This window comes from Choloepus didactylus, chromosome 17 (assembly GCF_015220235.1).
Source record: "Choloepus didactylus isolate mChoDid1 chromosome 17, mChoDid1.pri, whole genome shotgun sequence".
Lineage (NCBI taxonomy): Eukaryota > Metazoa > Chordata > Mammalia > Pilosa > Megalonychidae > Choloepus > Choloepus didactylus.
In genome coordinates this window covers 49,842,008-49,861,661 of record NC_051323.1, presented here as the reverse complement: position 1 = coordinate 49,861,661, position 19,654 = coordinate 49,842,008, and the positions used below count along the sequence as shown (strand labels likewise).

General features: G+C 36.8%; 1 protein-coding gene across 5 annotated transcripts in view; it reads left to right on the top strand.

Moving 5' to 3' along the window:
* The window catches only part of EML4 (EMAP like 4), a 216,724-nt gene that overhangs the window by 153,704 nt on the left and 43,366 nt on the right, over window positions 1-19,654 (top strand). For all 5 annotated transcript variants that reach the window (XM_037807769.1, XM_037807772.1, XM_037807770.1 and 2 more), the window contains 5 exons: window positions 6,497-6,620; window positions 8,214-8,363; window positions 11,506-11,575; window positions 12,704-12,814; window positions 14,591-14,686. In XM_037807769.1, the coding sequence (XP_037663697.1) occupies window positions 6,497-6,620; window positions 8,214-8,363; window positions 11,506-11,575; window positions 12,704-12,814; window positions 14,591-14,686 (551 nt within the window). The remainder of the gene's footprint in view (window positions 1-6,496; window positions 6,621-8,213; window positions 8,364-11,505; window positions 11,576-12,703; window positions 12,815-14,590; window positions 14,687-19,654) is intronic.

Sequence of the window (19,654 nt, the reverse complement as noted above, 5' to 3'; positions counted from 1 at the left end):
AGTATTTGTACAGTTGATCATGGACATTGCCCACCATAGGATTCAGTTTTATACATTCCCATCTTTTGACCTCCAACTTTCCTTCTGGTAACATATATGACTCTGAGCTTCCCCTTTCCACCTCATTCACACACCATTCGGCGCTGTTAGTTATTCTTACATCTTGCTACCAACACCCCTGTTCATTTCCAAACATTTAAGTTCATCCTAATTGAACATTCTGCTCATACTAAGCAACCACTCCCCATTCTTAAGCCTCGTCCTATATCTTGGTACCTTATATTTCATGTCTATGAGTTTACATATTATAATTAGTCCTATCAGTGAGACCCTGCAATAATTGTCCTAATGTGTCTGGCTTATTTCACTCAGTATATTGCCCTTGAGGTTTTGTCATCAACCCATTTGTTTTTAATATGGTTTTGTTCACTCACCATACATTCCATCCCAAGTAAATAATCGATGGTTTTCTGCATGGTCATACATTTATGTGTTCACCACCTTCACCATTATCTATATAAGAGCATCTACATTTCTTCCACAAGGCAAGAGGGAGAGTCAAAGAAGGTAGAGAGGAAAAAGAAAGAGGAAAAAAAAAGACAGCTAGGAAGCAGCAAAAGGAAAAATAACCTTAAATCAAAGTAGAATAAAGAATCAGACAATACCACCAGTGTCAAGTGTCTAACATGCCTCCCCTATCCCCCCCTCTTATCTGCATTCACCTTGGTATATCACCTTTGTTACATTAAAGGAAGCATAATACAATAATTCTATTAGTTACAGTCTCTAGTTTATGCTGATTGCATCCCTCCCCCAGTGCCTCCCCGTTTTTAACACCTTGCAAGGTTGATACTTGCTTGTTCTCCCTCGTAAAAGAACATATTTGTACATTTTATCGCAATTGTTGAATACTCTAGATTTCACCAAGTTACACAGTCCCAGTCTTTATCTTTCCTCCTTTCTTGTGGTGTCTCACATGCTCCCCACCTTCCTCTCTCAACCGTATTCATAGTTACCTTTGTTCAGTGTACTTACATTGTTGTGCTACCATTTCCCCAAATTGTGTTCCAAACCATGCACTCCTGTCTGCTATCACCCTGTAGTGCTCCCTTTAGTATTTCCTGTAGGACAGGTGTCTTGTTCACAAAGTCTCTCATTGTCTGTTTGTCAGAAAATATTTTGAGCTCTCCCTCATATTTGAAGGACAGCTTTGCTGGATACAGGATTCTTGGTTGGCGGTTTTTCTCTTTCAGTATCTTAAATATATCACACCACTTCCTTCTTGCCTCCATGGTTTCTGCTGAGAGATCCGCACATAGTCTTATTAAGCTTCCTTTGTATGTAATGGATCGCTTTTCTCTTGCTGCTTTCAGGATTCTCTCTTTGTCTTTGACATTTGATAATCTGATTATTAAGTGTCTTGGCGTAGGCCTATTCATATCTCTTCTGTTTGGAGTACGCTGCGCTTCTTGGATCTGTAATTTTATGTTTTTCAAAAGAGATGGGAAATTTTCATTAATTATTTCCTCTATTATTGCTTCTGCCCCCTTTCCCTTCTCTTCTCCTTCTGGGACACCAATGATACGTACATTATTGTACTTTGTTTCATCCTTGCGTTCCCGGAGATGTTGCTCATATTTTTTCATTCTTTTCTCCATCTGCTCCTTTTTGTGTAGGCTTTCAGGTGTTTTGTTCTCCAGTTCCTGAGTGTTTTCTTCTGCCTCTTGAGATCTGCTGTTGTATGTTTCCATTGTGTCTTTCATCTCTTGTGTTGTGCCTTTCATTTCCATAGATTCTACTAGTAGGTTTTTTGAACTTTTGATTTCTGCTGTATACATGCCCAGTGCTTCCTTTACAGCCTCTATCTCTTTTGCAATATCTTCTCTAAACTTTTTGATTTGATTTAGCATTAGTTGTTTAAATTCCTGTATCTCAGTTGAAGGGTACGTTTGTTCCTTTGACTGGGCCATAACTTTGTTTTTCTTAGTGTAGGTTGTAATTTTCTGTTGTCTAGTCATGGTTTCCTTGATTATCCAAATCAGATTTTCCCAGACCAGAACAGGCTCAGGTCCCAGAGGGAAGAAATATTCAGTATCTGGTTTCCCTGAGGGTGTGTCTTAGAAAATTGCTCCACCCTTTGATGCCTCAGGTCACTGCGCTTTTCTGCCCAGCAGGTGACGCCTGTTAGCCTATAATTCTTGACTGGTGTGAGGAGGTATGGCCGTGTTCCCCCAGGCTCTGTGGTCTGGTTCTGAATGGAAAGGGCCCCACCCCTTTCCTCCTAGAGAAGACAGACCCCCCAGGTGGAGGTCATTAGCATTTCAGTGGTCTCTCTCTCTGCTTGTGCTGTCTCCATCCTTCTCCGCTTCACAGCCCTGGAAACTGAAAATGACTGGGGCTTTCTCCACTGAGCCAAAAAAGAAACAGTCCCCTTCAGACCCAGTCCAAGGCGACCCTCTGGCTCTCCCAGGTCAGTCGTCACCCAAAGCCTCTGTCTGTTTTTTGGGGATGCGTACCTGTAGTGAGCAGTTCACACTCGCTACTTAAAACCCCAGTTGGAGCTCAGCTGAGCTATATTCGCTTGCTGGGAGAGAGCTTCTCTCTGGCACCACGAGGCTTTGCAGCTTGGGCTATGGGGGAGGGGGGTCCCACGACTTGGTTCCGCAGGTTTTACTTACAGATTTTATGCTGTGTTCTTGGGCATTCCTCCCAATTCAGGTTGGTGTATGATGAGTGGATGGTCTCATTTGTCCCCCTGCAGTTATTCTGGATTATTTACTAGTTGTTTCTGGTTTTTTGTAGTTGTTCCAGGGGGACTACTTAGCTTCCACTCTTCTCTATGCCTCCATCTTGCCCCTCCTATTTTCAAATAATTTTATGACATTTACAGCTGTAAACAAAAGCAGCAAAGAGAAATCTGATTAAGGAAGATTTATATTAAAAAACTAGGCAACTGTAAGTTGGCTTATTACTGTAATTAGTATAAGTGTTGATTACCGTATGCACAAGACTTGGTTATGTCTCTGTTGTAAGCTCCTAAGGGTTCATGTCTTTTTATATCTTTATTGCACTTCTGCACACAAACACACACACACACACACACACTCAACCCCAATACTAATAAAGTATTCAGTAAAATTTGCCTGCCAATAGAACTCTGCCTATAGAAGAGATAAAATTGAGGTAGCATTTTTTGTACTTGGTCAGATTTTCAGACCTGGGTGGCTGTTCTAGCCAGTAAAACTAAGTGCATAGTATTTGTCAAGCATCTCAACTAGGAAATTTTTTTAATTTGTGAAATAGGAGGGTTAGTTGATATCTTTTTAAATTGCCTTTTAACTTTTGATTTGGGACCTGCATTTTATGATGTAACTATTTTTACAGCTAGACCATTGAAAAGGGGTGTGATTTACACTTTACAGTAGTGCAAAGATCATGTGCACAGATCCTTTCAAATTACTGTTTCATTGAAATTTTAAAATATTGGACTATTCCTACACAATAACTGGATCATTAACCTGGGACTTGAAACCTTTTGATTGAAAACAATGTTTTTAAGAAAAAATTTTAGCCTACATAAAATGGCCATTGTCAATTTCTGCTATAAAATTGTAGTCATTAGTTTTAGCATCATGGTAATCTTTCTTTTCTTTAGCTCTGTTTTTAGAGAATAGAACTAGTAGTATCAAAGAAAAGGCTAAAGCTCAGTAAAAACTAATTTTTTGTTTGCTTTTTGCAGGAAATTTAGATAGTGTCACATTCTGCCACATTTTAGTTAGATGAAAGTTTCAAATTCCTGTGTTTGGGGTCCTGTTTGGTTCCAAAGATTGAAATACAACTAAAAATAGATTGTCAAAGTGGAAACTTTTGGGGGAGAAAGATGCTTTAGATTGTAAACATTCTAGAAGATCAAAAGGCTTTCTTCAGGCAGTATCATTATACAAATAATTCCAGTCATAGTTGCCCTGTAGCTCTGCTGTTGTCAGGAAAAGGGTGTTTTTAAATTTAGTTTAGTTTAGTTTTTTTAATCTACAAGTCTAAAACACAGAGTAAGCTATGAAAAAAGTAGAAACCATTAGAGGAACTGAACTGGGAATAGAGTATGCCCAATACTATTTTCCTTGATAAGCATCTTTTACATATTAGATAACTTGAATACCCAGTTATTTACATGTCAGTAGGTATCAGCTCAACAATATTGCTTTTCTCAGAGCACCCAAGAGATCTGTCCCAAAAGGATAGGAGTTTTGATTAGGGGATAGGAAGATTATTTTGCAGTTTGGAGTACTTGGTGGGTAGGACAGCCTAGATGAGATGCTAAAGTAGAAGGGCTTGTAAAACCTGAGCAGGCTGAAGGGATGAGAGAGAAGGACACAGAAAGGAAAGCACATTGTCAGATATTTCAGAATTTTGCCTTGCATTCCCTCTTCACAAAGATAAGAGCACAAAGAAAACATCTTCCTCTTCTGTTGTACTCTCTGATTTCCTACTGTTGAGGTCCAGAACACAAGTTAGTAGCATTTGTTTGGATTGTAAGTAAGCTGCATTGTCAGGTAATTGGACACCTGAGGACCAGCCTGAAGACCTCACTGATGTCTGAACAGTGCTGTCCAACAGAAATATCCATGACATATGTATAATTTAAAATTTTCTAGTAGACACATTTTAAAAGTAAAAAGACATAAAGGACATTATATAATGATACATTTAAACCAGTATATCCAAAATATTATCATTCAACATATAAGCAATATAGAAATTATTGGTGAGATATTTTACATTCTTTTTTTTTTCATACTACATCAAGAAAAAGTTGTAGTGAGAATTTGATTCCACAGTGATGGAGTTATAGAGGCTCTTCTTTGTGTATGTATTTTCCCTGATTTCCAGGGTTAAGGCTGTCTTCTTAAAAGAGGTTGCAAACTGGTGGCCTGGCTGCTGTACATAGCCAAAGGTGTGTGTGTTTGTTTCACATGGTGTTTTCCTGTTTGGGGTAAAGGAGTGAATATTTTAAAATTGGAAGATTTCACAAGAAATTGTAGATTTCCTGTTTCTTTTGTAAAATGAAAAGGTCTAGCAACATTGAGCCCACATCCTTCATGGAACTAATTAGTTTCTGCCTCCCTGAGATGGGGTGTTCTAGTGCCCCCCTCCCCCGCCACCCCTGCCCACAGTCATACTATACTTTACCACATCTCTTGTTTGCATTTCTTGCCCCTGTGCAAACTATAACCACCACCCCCCCAAAAATAAATAAATAAAAGACAAGGAGATATAGATAAGGAGTGATTGTAGAAGAGGGATAGTTGCAGCTGGTAATCATTTAGTTATCATCGAAGTCTAGCCATGCAAAAAATCATCAGGAAGCAGAGCCCACTCTCATATTCAAAGGTAATAAAGACATACATCATGTGGTATTAAAACTACAGCGTGGGAGGTCTTAGCCTGTTCTTAGATCAAACCCTGAGGCACAGCATACCATGAGTAATAATAATAAAAATAACTTGAACTTCTCACCTACAACAAACATAATTTTAAAATCTGACTCTGAAGAAATATTTGCAGCTATTCAGCAAGTAATTTATCTTTATCTTTTCTTCTTCTCCATGGTTTTCATTATATAAACTATTTGAACAATTATGAATATTTCTCCTTAGGTAGCTTAGGTCCTTATTAGAGATCCAGTTAGCCTCTGGTTAATTGCAGTAACCACGTTTTCACTCTGGTTCTAATGCTGTTTTCATGTCATGCAAGAAAAGTTGGCAAGTGCTAGACATTTCCTATGCTTTTGACTCAATCCCTTTCTCCTCCCCATTTAGGTTCTTTTGTAGCCGTTTTGCAATCACCATCAACATTTATTATACTTGACCTATATGTAGGTCACAGGAGTGCTGGGGTGTGGGTGGGGAAGGTATAAGAAACAATCCTATCTGTTTAGTTAACTGTGTTTCCTTTTGTAAAAGATGTCCAGTAACTATTAATTTGATGCTAGACTTGTCTTTTTGATCATTTTCAGTTTTAGACTGTTACAGATCTTATAAATATGTCCTTTGTGTGTCTTTGAACATTGGTAGGTTAATCCAGTAGTGTGGTAAACATGGTTGTGGTCTACCTAGACAATCTCTTTCTTCTTCTCAAGTGTCAGAAAAATGTCCGTCGCAAAATTTTCTTTTGCATATTCAACCTTGATCTTTCTGGCCTTGCTGAAATGTGTCAACTAACTTACACAGGTGAATTATATTTCAATTATGAAAACAGTTATTTTCATTTAAGGAAGCAACCAATGTTTCCTTTTCTCTACAATGTTTTGGACTAGGTCTTATAGTATCACTTTGTTTTCTACATGCTATATAATGTGTAAAAAAAAAATTTATATGTGATGGGGAGGAAATAGTAGCTATTTTTGTCCTGTTTTCATTTCATCACATTAACAATGGACTTTTCTGTGGTTATTCAGAAAACACATGTGACTTAATTTTTTTTTTTATTTCAACAGAAGGAGAGTATATTAAAATGTTTATGCGAGGTCGGCCAATCACAATGTTCATTCCTTCTGATGTTGACAACTATGACGACATCAGAACAGAACTGCCACCTGAGAAGCTTAAACTGGAGTGGGTGTATCCTTCTCTATCATGACAGCAAATTTGTTTGTTTTTTCTGACTTAACAAAAATTAGTGACCCTCCATCAAAATTTTCTTCATTAAATTTAATGTTTTGGTATCTTTGGGTAGGGCAAGCAGTATTCCATGAACATCATGGTAGGTACTTGTGGTATGGTAGAAAAGACATTGGTCTGGAATTAGAAGACAAGTATTTGAGTCTTGGCTGTGAACCTTACTTTCTTTGCTTAATAAAGGGATTAGTAATCCCTACCTCACAGGGCTGTTGAAAGAATTAAATAAGAAAGCATGGCTAAAGCATTTGCAGCATCCACATTTATAACAATATATTAAGCGCTTACTTTCTCTTCTATGCCAGAGTATAAGCTCCAAGAAGACAGGGTCCACATTTGTGTTGTTCACCACTGTTCCGGACACATGTTAGGAACTCAATATATATATTTGATGACAGAGGAAACTAAGCACATTAAAAGATTCAGGGTTTACACAATAGGATAATGGTAGGACATGAGTTTTCAAGTTCAGATTCAATCCTCTTTTCATTATAACTTCCTGATTCTCTTAAGTAGCCATGAAATTTTTTTAATTTAATACCTATGAAATTATGTTTATTAAATTATTATTTTAAAATTATGTTTATAAAATTATTGACTCTTACAGAAAGTAGATTAGAGGTTACCAAGGGCCAGGAAGAGGAGGCATGGGGAGTTACTGCTTAAAGGGTATTCTGGTTTGCTAATGCCGCCAGAATGCAAAACGCCAGAAATGTATTGGCTTTTATAAAGGGGAGTTTATTTGGTTTCACAGTTACAGTCTTAAGGCCATAAAGTGTCCAAGGTAATGCATCAACCATTGGGTACCTTAACTGGAGGATGGCCAATGGCATCTGGAAAACCTCTGTTAGCTGAGAAGGCACATGGCTGGCATCTGCTCCGTGGTTCTGGTTTCAAAATGGCTTTCTCCCAGGAAGTTCCTCTCTAGGCCAGAGCTCCTCAAAAATGTCACTCTCAGTTGCTCTTGGGGTGTTTGTCCTCTCTTAGCTTCTCCGGAGCAAGAGTCTGCTTTCAGTGGCTGTCTTCCAACTGTCTCTCATCTGCAGCTCCTCTCTCAGCTTCTGTTCATCCTTCAAAGTGTCCTTCCTCGCTGTAGCAAGCTCGCTCCTTCTGTCTGAGCTTATATAGTGCTCCAGTAAACTAATCAAGGCCCGTGGTGAATGGGAGGGGCACACCTCCATGGAAATTATCCTGTGAAAGATTTCGCCCTCAATTGAGTGATCACATCTCCACAGAAACATCCAGTCAAAAGTCTCCAACCCAATCAACAACAATACGTTTCCTGCCCACACAAGACAGCATCAAAGATAATGGCATTTTGGGGGGACATAATATATCCAAACCAGCACAAAGGATAAAGTTTCTGTTGTTGGTAATGAAAAAGTTTGTAATAGAAGGTGGTGATAGTAGCACAGCATTGTAAAAATAATTAATGCCACTGAATACAGTAAGTGATTTAAATTGGAAATTTTATGTTATATATATGTTACAATTATTTAAAAAAAAATCCAAAAAACCTTGACTTTTTCATTTAAGATATGGTTATCGAGGAAAGGACTGTCGGGCTAATGTTTACCTCCTTCCAACTGGGGAAATAGTTTATTTCATAGCCTCAGTAGTAGTACTATTTAATTACGAAGAGAGAACTCAACGACATTACCTGGGCCATACAGACTGCGTGAAATGGTTGGTATCATTTAACACTTGTTCATTTTGTTCTTTCATGCCCTCATTTTTGTATCTTTTAAATTCAGATTTTATTGGAAATTACTTTTTCTGGAGAGTTCAGAAGTTAAGGGTATTATTGGGCGTTCTATAGATTATACTTTAAAAAGAAAAGAGGACTTTTAGGCCTGCAAAATGCTTGGTGTAGTATCAACAACAACAAAATATACCTCCTACAAATACAGAATGGGACTTCTGCTTTCTCAGATCCTTTATGTGCCTTTTCTTCCTGACTGTGGTATCAAATATATGTGGGGGACGCTGGTGGTTTGTTTTTTTTTTCAGATTTCTGCAAGCAATTATTGGTTACTAAACATTTATTGAGGATTTACTCTATGCAGATAAATTTTGGGCTGGAAGTTTTTCTTTTGAGGAGAAAGAAATCATAGCTGAGTAAGAATCATAAGTTTATCATAGGTGGCAAACTATAAAAATGTGAGAACTCTTAAAATGCTTAAGCATGGTCTAAAATTGTTCAATAAATTTTGCTACTCTTTCATTGAATTAAGTCATTTATTGCTTAAATCCGTTATTTTCCAACATTTAAAGGCTTCTCTTTTTTTATGTCTGTAATACTCTGTCAACTCTATCTTGATCCAGAAAAAATGTTAACTGTTAGCATGTTATATAAACATTGTTAGACTTTTAGAGATAATTAAAATCTCTTGCAGAATATTTATGTACAAGTTATTTATTGGAACATTGTGAGAGTAAAGATTAGAAACAACCTAAATATCTTTCAGTTGGGGATTAGTTATGGTGTACCCATATATTACCATGCGACTGTAAAAAAAGGATGAACAGGCTCATGATGTATTAATATGGAAAGATCCCTAAGATATATATATATTAAGTAAAAATATTAATGAGAAGGAAAATGTACAATGTGTTCTACCACTTATATAAAAAGGAGGTGGGAAATATAAATTTATCCCGGGTTCCACATATATAAAAAGTTTCTAGAACAATTAATTTTTTTTTAATCTTCATTTTATTAAGATATATTCACATACTATGCAGTCATACAAAACAAATCGTACTTTCGATTGTTTACAGTACCATTACATAGTGGTACATTCATCACCCAAATCAATCCCTGGCACCTTCATTAGCACACACACAAAAATAACAAGAATAATAATTAGAGTGAAAAAGAGCAATTGAAGTAAAAAAGAACACTGGGTACCTTTGTCTGTTTGTTTCCTTCCCCTATTTTTCTACTCATCCATCCATAAACTAGACAAAGTGGAGTGTGGTCCTTATGGCTTTCCCAATCCCATTGTCACCCCTCATAAGCTACATTTTTATACAATTGTCTTCGAGATTCATGGGTTCTGGGTTGTAGTTTGATAGTTTCAGGTATCCACCACCAGCTACCCCAATTCTTTAGAACCTAAAAAGGGTTGTATAAAGTGTGCATAAGAGTGCCCACCAGAGTGACCTCTCGGCTCCTTTTGGAATCTCTCTGCCACTGAAGCTTATTTCATTTCCTTTCACATCCCCCTTTTGGTCAAGAAGATGTTCTCCGTCCCATGATGCCAGGTCTACATTCCTCCCCGGGAGTCATATTCCACGTTGCCAGGGAGATTCACTCCCCTGGGTGTCTGATCCCACGTAGGGGGGAGGGCAGTGATTTCACCTTTCAAGTTGGCTTAGCTAGAGAGAGAGGGCCACATCTGAGCACCAAAGAGGCATTCGGGAGGAGGCTCTTAGGCACAATTATAGGGAGGCCTAGCCTCTCCTTTGCAGCAACCGTCTTCCCAAGGGTAAAACCTATGGTAGAGGGCTCAACCCATCAAACCATCAGTCCCCTATGTCTGTGGTCATGTTAGCAACCATCGAGGTGGGGTAGGCCAATACCCCTGATTACTCATTTGGGATTGCTGGGGGTTGGATGTGAGATGTGTTGAAAGAGGCAGGTGGGATCTTAGTAGATGGAGACAGGGTGGGAAAGAGTTTTCTCAATATGTCTTTTTATAGCTTTTGAAACATGAACCATCCAAATGTATTACCTAATCAAGAAATTTTAAGTTTCAAAAATTGTTTAAAAAGAGATCTGATTAAATATGGCAAAATGATAATGTGTTAAATTTTTAGTTACCTTTAATGTGATTGACCTCAACAGATAAAGGATATAAACTATATAAATAAGATGAAATAGAACTAAAGAATATACTGAGAACTCAATCCTCCTTACTAATCAAAGTTTAAAACAAGATATCATTGTTCCAAGCAAATTATTAAAGCATTTTAAAAGATATAATACTTAATATGGGGAAGTTGTAGTGAAAATTTTAAAATAATTTTATTCCTTATGACAATTTAAATTGATACTATTCTTCTGTAAAGTAATGAACAATACATTTTGAGAAATAAAAAATTTTATATTCCCATTTGAGATTACTCCTTGGCATAAGACATAGAAAGATTCTAGATATGGACATGAAGACATCTTTAAAAGAGTGCTAGTCACTCTTACGTATATGTATCATGAGGAATTAGCATGGTTTTCAATTTTTATTAAAAAATCCCTTGCCCCAAGTTGACTTACAAGAGTTGAGCCTTAAGCAATAGCTGGAGGCACTGTGTGTGAAAATGTTCATTTCTGTATTCTTTTGTAGTAAAGCAGAGATTTACTAAGTGGTAGAAGAACTGTTAGATCAATAGTATACCTAAGAATTATATAGCAAAGGGAAAATGCTTATGAAATTACAAAATGCAAAATTGCATGTTCACTGTAATAAATCTTTGTGACTATATACAAGGACTAGAAAAGAACTTGAACAAATGAAAACTAGTTTGTTAGTTTGTGAGAGAGTCCCAGAGTTGTGGATAAACATTTTCTTTGAATTTAGTGTTCCATTAATTTGTTCAGTTTAACAAAGAAGGAAAAAGTACAGCCGGATTTAGGAAAGGAGTCATAATTGATGTTATAATTTGATATTAACAACTAATTGATATTTGTTTGATTTGATAAAGAAAAATAAATAGGCCAAACTTTTTTGCTTAAAAACTATTTGTTTGAAAATTAATACAGAGGCACTTTTTTCCCTGCTTTTTCACGTTTCCTGTATTTAAAATTATTGTTAATACTGCTTTTTAGCCTTGCTATACATCCTGACAAAATTAGGATTGCAACTGGACAGATAGCTGGAGTGGATAAAGACGGAAGGGTGAGCAGAACAGTTTTATACATTCTGTACCTAGTGGATTGTTGTTAGAATGTAATTGATTGTAATTTTAGCCACAACTCATTTTGTTATTTTAAAATTTAATTGCCAAAGGATTTCTAGTGTAAGCAGAGAAAAAAAAATTAGAATTTAAGAGCAGTTCAGTAGATAAAACTTAAGTAGAAGCATACTACTTAAGTATGTTTTTCTACAAAAATAAGTGTTTTCCCTAGGAAACTACTTTGAAAAATGGGAAGACTAATATGCTTGTTACATTTTTCTTTACATAGAATATCTTATCACTGTTTGCCAGAATGTACTGCAATTTTCCTATATTGACAGACTTCCTGATTTCCTACATGGTTGGAACAAAAGCACTTAAGGAACTTCAGTTCCTATTCAATATTATTAAATTAGCTTACATAAGAGGGGTCCTATTTCTAAGGATCTACAGTAAATATTAATAATGTTGACTGCTTGGCTTTCTTATCAGTCTGTATTCTTGACATTCTCTGACTCCTATTTCCTTAAACAAAAGGAATGCATGGGGTTTATGTTAGGATGACTTCTAAGAGCCTTCCAATTGCAGATTCTATTTAAGGACTTTTTGTTTAGCATTTTATTGGACACTAATTTAAAAAGCATCATTTTCCCCACGAATGAAGGTCATGTTAAAAGCAGGGTATCCTGAGCAGGTTTGCCTAGGTTAGAATCCTGGACTCTACTGTTTTATAGCTGTATAACTTTGGGAAAGTTATTTGATGCTGTTTCCTTTTCTGTTAAATGGGGATTAAAATAGTGCCTAACTCATAGAGTTGTTATCAGGATTAAATGAATCAATTCATATGAAGTAGTTAGAATAGTGCGTGGCACATAATAAATACACAGATTATTTGCTCCTACTATTATCACTGTTGTTGTTTTGTTATTTTTCATGGTTTTGGAAAGAAAATACCTGACCAAGATTTTGGAGGAGCAATTTAAAATATAGTAGTTATTTTTAATTAATGTTTATCCATCCCATTACTTTTAAAAGATTGCAGACAGTTCTGTATGGTAGTGGTATTTATTTGTATCCACCTAAGTTCCAGTTCGTCCTGCTATCTTGTGTTTCTCTTTTCATTTTTGCAGCCTCTGCAACCCCATGTCAGAGTGTGGGATTCAGTTAGTCTATCCACACTGCAAATTATTGGACTTGGAACTTTTGAGCGTGGTGTAGGATGCCTGGATTTTTCAAAAGCAGTAAGTAATAATTTTTAAAGGAGTAAGCAAACAGAAAAAAGAAGCAGAAAAAATTAAACTCTGTTTGTATGTGTGTATCCACAGAAGATTGTAACTCTGAATTGAAAATGTTAGCTATTGTTTAGCAATGGCTATCACTGTAACCTAAGTAAATACTAAAGTACTTTGATTTAGATAGGATCCAAGATGTTATACTTAATTATACTCAATTCTATTCTGTCCTGAATTAGGATTCCAGAGTAGTTGCAGAAATAGAGGAATATACATGTAGGATAATCCCATTTGAAACAAGCAGTAGGTATATACTTTTATGTCAGCTTGAATCATAGAGTTATATTTTATTTAGAAAATTCACAGACATGAAACTTGGCCAATTCTGCACAAATACTGACTTTTCTTGGTGTCATGTTGGATCAAAGGAAGCAATCAAACCTTTATTTTCTACAAAATCTTGCATTATCTTGGCTCGTAACACATAACATCCTAAGTTTAAAAATTCTCATTGTTTAGCAATCTTAACTAAGCACTGAGATTTTATTCTAGGGCAAAAATAAGGTAAGATGTTACTCATTTAAATATTCTGTTTCTTCCTGAATTTATATGTAATTATGATCATGGAGTGTACAAGACCTTCTACATTTTAAGATTCATAGTTTTTAATTTCATATGTTAATACCCCCCTGGATTTTGTTGGGCCTCTTTCATGCTTTAGAACACATTTATGAATTCATTTTCTCTTTAGTGTCTGTCAGCCACTATATTCTGCATTATAGGAATTTGCTTGGGGACAGGGAGGAGAAAGAGATACTTTTAGAGGAAAAAAGTAAATTTGAGTAGGTTTAGGAACATGGCTAGCTTGAACACACTGAATGGCAAGGGCCAAATGGATCAGGAATTGGAAGAAAGGCATTTAGAAAAGGAGGTGAGAGGAAGGAAAGAACAGCATTACTTTTACTAATTTTTTTTCTCTAAAATCCCCAAGCAACAATTGTTATCATGTCATCGATGCCATTTTTACAGGTTTAAGACTATCGAGGATTGTTCCATCCTCTTAACTTTTTCTAATTATTCCAATAAAGGGTAAGAGAAAGGTAAAGAGGAGAGAGTAAGCTCTGCCCTTCCTTAGTACTTCTCACTCTTCTTGACAATATGTCTCTGTTCCATAGACATTATAAGACATATACCACAAATGCAACTAGGGCAAAGAAATGTTTAATATCAAATATCATCCGCAGTTCTTCTTGAACTAGGAAACTTATGTGAATGAAAATGGTTTGGAGAAAACAAAAAGGAATTTGATTGTATTTTTATTTATCTTGTTTATTCATGTTAACTGAAATCAGCAAACTTTAAAATTAGCCATTAATTTAGCTTATTCCATCAAACTATAAAAATTAAGTCAGGAGCAAAACGATGAGATTTTATACATTTATTCCCACTTACCTCAGAGAAAATAACTTGAATACAGACAGCAAAAAGGAAGCATAAGATAAAGAAGGGAATGGAAAGCGTGTCATTTGCTATCTCTGAATAATGGAGGTGGCTAGATGGCAAGAGGAAATCAACCCAGGAAAAAAATTAAAAATAAAAAAAATTTTTTTTGAGAATTTTAATTGTATTTCTGAAGAAAATAGAGTTTTTGTGAATTGTGTTTCACAGAAACCTGACTTTAAAGGTTTTTGGATTATTTAATGTTGGCAGTTTTAATAGTATGGTATTTCTTTCTTTGAAAGCCAGCCTTATCTGGAAATTTTTTAATACTTTTAATTTCTTTAGGATTCTGGTGTTCATTTATGTGTTATTGATGACTCCAATGAGCACATGCTTACTGTATGGGACTGGCAGAAAAAATCAAAAGGAGCAGAAATAAAGGTAAATCAATTTTTTTTTAAAATGAGTATTATCTTTTAGGGTACACTATTTGAATAGCAGGTACTTGGAACTATATTGCATATCCTTCAGTTGCAAGAGAGTACCTCAGTGGCTGTTCCAGTTTGCTAATGCTGACATTAATACAAAATACCAGAAATGGATTGTCTTTAGTAAAGGGGGTTTATCCAGTTACAAAGTTATAGTCTTAAAGTCATAAAGTATCCACGGTATAGCATCAACAATAGGTTACCTTCACTGGAGAAAGGCCATTGGCTTCCGGAAAACCTCAGTTAGCTTGGATGGGACATAGCTGGAGTCTCTTTCCTCTCAGGTTGCATTTCAAAGTGGCTTTCTCACAGGACATTTCTCTCTAGGTATCTGGGGGTATTCTCTTAGTTTCTCCCAGACAGACTCTGGGAAGAAGAATGTTTTTTCATGAATTATAACAAATGTACAACACTAATACAAGGTATTAATAATGAGGTATAAGGAAAAAAAAACTAATGTAAACTATGAACAATAGTTAATACTGTTTTAATAATACTTTTTAATGCAGTTATATTGAAATATATTCACAAACCATACAGTCATCCAAAGTGTAAACAGTTATTCACAGTATCATCATATAGGTGTGCATTCATTACCACAATCAATTTTTGAACATTTTCATTACTCCAAAAAATAAGAATAAGAATAAAAGTAAGGAAGAATACCCAAAATATCCCATACCACTCTTCCCCCCATTATTCATTTACTTTTTCTCCTCATATTTCTACCATTTGTTCGTACACTGGGTAAAAGGAGTATGAGCCACAAGGTTTTCACAATCACATGGTTACACTATATAAGCTATAAAGTTATACAGTCATCTTCAAGAATCAAGGCATATGTTTGACTGGCTCCTGACTATGATGCTTTGGATGTTGCCAACAAAATTGGAATCATCTAAACTGAGTCTAGCTGGCAAATTCTAAATATAAGTTTTTTGACCATTAAAAAAAAAAAAAAATCAAGGCTACTGTGTTGTAGTTCAACAGTTTCAGGTATTTCCTTCTATTCCGGTACACTAAAACCTAAAAATGGATATCTGTATAACGCATAAGAAAAACCTCCAGAATGACCTCTCAACTCCGTTGAAATCTCTCAGCCACTGAAACTTTATTTTTTTTTAAATTAAATTCGGTTTTATTGAAATATATTCACATGCCATACAGTCATCCGTGGTGTACAATCAGCTGTTTACAGCTCCATCATATAGTCGTGCATTCATCACCCATCTATTTTTGAACATTTTCCTTACATCAGAAAGAATCAGAATAAGAATAAAAAATACAAGTTAAAAAAGAACACCCAAATCAGTTTCTGTCCCCATTTTTCTTGTCATCCACCCGTACGCTGGATAAAAGGAGTGCGATCCACAAGATTTTCACAATCATGCTGTCACCCCTTGTAAGGTACACTGTTATACAATCGTCTTCAAGAGTTTAGGCTACTGGGTTGGAGTTTGATAGTTTCAGATATTTACTTCTAGCTATTCAAATACATTAAAACCTAAAAAGTGTTATCTATATAGTGCATAAGAATGTCCGCCAGAGTGACCTCTCAACCGCATTTGAAATCTCTCAGCCACTGAAACTTTATTTCATTTCATTTCATATCCCCCTTTTGGTCAAGAAGATACTCTCAATCCCACGATGCCAGGTCCAGATTCATCCCCGGGAGTCATATCCTGCATTGCCAGGGAGATTTACACCCCTGGGAGTCAAGTCCCACATAGGGGGTAGGGCAGGGACTTCACCCGTTGAGGTGGCTTATCTAGAGAGAGAGTGAGAGGGCCACATCTGAGCAACAAAGAGGTACTCGGGGTGGGGTGCAGGGGGACTCTTAGGCAGAATTATATGCAAGTCTGGCCTCTCCCTTGCAGTAACGAGTTTCATAAGGGCAAGTCCCATGATAGAGGGCTCAGCACATCAAACCGCCAGTTCTCAATGTCTGTGACAACATCAGCATCAGTCCAGGTGAGGAAGTCCAACTCTTCCGAATTTCCCCCCAGTTCCTCAGGGGGGCCCTGCAAATATTTTTTTATTCTCTGCCCAAATTACTTTGGGATATGTCACTGTTTCACTCTAACCTATACAAACCTACCATATCTCACTTCCTTTTCAAAGTTCCATGCAATTGTGGTGTTTGAACAAACTGACTGTAGAGTTATACTGTTCAGAAAATATAGATCCTGCACCAAACAGACATCTCTTCCCTTGGTCTCACATGGAAGTTGAAGTTTTAAAACACAGTCTATTTCAACCTTTACCCTTTGGCCCGGTTTGCCCTAGTCTTAATCAGATCGGCTTCATTCATATCACTAATTGACATCTGGGCCCTTTTTAAGCTTTTTTTCACTGAAACTTTTATTTTGTTTCATTTCGCTTCCCTCTTTGGGTCAAGAAGGCTTTCTCAATCCTAGAAAGCTGGGTCCAGGCTTATCCCCAGGAGTGACATCCGTTGTTGCCAGGGAGATTTACACCCCTGGCAGTCATGTCCCACATAGGGGGGAGGGTAGAGAGTTTACCTACCGTGTTGTCTTAGAGAGAGAGGCCACATCTGAGCAAATAAAGAGGTTTTCTGGGGGTGACTCTCAGGCACAATTATAAGCAGGCTTAGCCTCTCCTTTGCAGTAATAAGGTTCATAAGGGCAAGCCCCAAGGTCGAGGACTCAGCTTACTAAAGTGGTAGTCCCCAGTGCTTGGAGAATGTCAGGAGTTCCCTACATGGGGAAGTTTAATATTTCCACATTTTTCCCCAGTCCCTCATGGGGGCTTTGCAAATACTTTTTTGTTGTCCACCCAGATTACTCTGGGATGTATTAGGGCTTCACTCTAATCTGTACAACCAACCAGATCTTACTCCCTATTCAAAGTTCCATGTAATTATGGTGTTTGAGTAAACTAACCATACAAGTTAAATTATACAGTGTGTTACAGAAAATAAAGATTTTGCACCAATTAAAAATCTTTTCCTTTGATCTGATCCTTTGTTTTATTATCCTCTACCCTTTCCTCTGATCTACCCCAGTCTCAACCAAGTCCATTTTGTTCTTAATATTCCATTGTATATATACACCACAGTTTACCTTTTGGTTTATCAGTCGATGTACATTTAGGCCCCCTCCATCCATTGCAAATCGTGAATACTGCCGACATAAACACCATGTGCTAATGTCCAGTCGAGACTTGGCTCTTAGTTCCTCCAAGTATACAACCAGTGACAGGGTTGCAGGACCGTATAGCAACCCCACCCTTAGCATCCTGTGGAACTGCCAAACTGCCCTCTAGATGGGCTGCACCATTGTACTTCCCAACTAAGAGTGAGTAAGTCTCTCTCTCTTGACATTTTCTCCAGCACTTGTATCCCTCTGTTCATTTTTTAAACGGTTTTATTCACACACCATAAATCCATCCTAAGTAAACAGTAAGTCCTGGTATAATCACATAATTATGCATTTACCACCGCAAACTATATGAGGACATTTCCGTTTCTTCCACAATGAAAGAGGAAGAGGGAAAAAATGAATAAAAAAAATAGAAGAAAAAAATATGATGAAAAGGTCATAAAACAACACCACCAGGAATTCCATACCACTCCCCTATATCCCCTCTAATGGACATTTAGCTTTGGTATATTGCCTTTGTTACAATGAATGTACACATATTACAGTGTTACTGTTAACTATAGACTCTAGTTTGCGTTGATTGTATTTTTTTCCCTGTGCCATCCAGTTTTCAACAGCTTGCGATGCTGACATTCATTTGTTCTTCCTCATGTAAAAACATTCTTACATTAGTATACTTAATCACCATCATTGATCACTCTAAGCTTCACTAAGTTATACAGTCCCAGTCTTTATCCTCTGTCTTTCTTTCTGGTATCATACATGCCCCTAGCCTACATCTTTCACCAGCAATCACACTCATCTTTGTTCATAGTGCTTACAGTATTGTGCTACCATCACGCACTATTGTGTTATATATTTCTGGATCTGTATGATCAGTCCTGTTGATCATTCTGTACTCCTTCAGTATCAGATGCCTCATCTCTGCCTTGTTTCTCTCTCCCGATAACCTGTGTTCTCAACTTTAACTTTCAAGGTTCGCTCATTAATTTTAGTTCATATTAATGAGACCATGCAGTATCTGTCCTTTTGTTTCTGGCTAATTTCACTCAACATAATGTCTACTGTCTACCATTTTGTCTTTTGGATTTTGTGTCACATCTTTTTTTATTAGTTTTTTCTCTCTCTTTATCCCTACAAGTAATCATCATTTCTATGCTTTTCTCCAAACCTCTCATTCCTGTCTTTTCCTATCTGTCTGTAGTGCTCCCTTTAATATTTCCTATAGAGCAGGTATCTTGTTCACAAACTCTGTCATTGTCTGTTTGTCAAGAGAGTATTTTAAACTCTCCCTCTTATTTGAAGGACAGTTTTGCCGGATATAGGATTCTTGGTTGGCTGTTTTTCTCTCTCATTATCTTAAATGCATCACCCCGCTTCCTTCTTACCTTCATGGTTTCTACTCAGAAATCCGCACATAGTCTTATCAAGCTTCCTTTGTATGTGATGAATCACTTTTCTCTTGCTGCTTTTAGGATTCTCTCTTTGTCTTTGATGTTTAATAATCTGATTATTAAATGTCTTGGTGTAGGTCTATTGAGATGATTCTCTTTGGGGTATGCTGCGCTTCTTGGATCTGAAATTTTATGTCTTTCATAAGAGATGGGAAATTTTCAGTGATTATTTCTTCCGTTATTATTTCTGCCCCCTTTCCCTTCTCTTCTCCTTCTTTACACCCATGACACATACATTCATGCTCTTCATGTTGTCATTCAGTTTCCTGAGACGGTGCTCGTATTTTTCCATTGTTTTCCCTATCTGTTCTTTTGTGTGTAGGATTTCACATGTCCTGTCCTCCA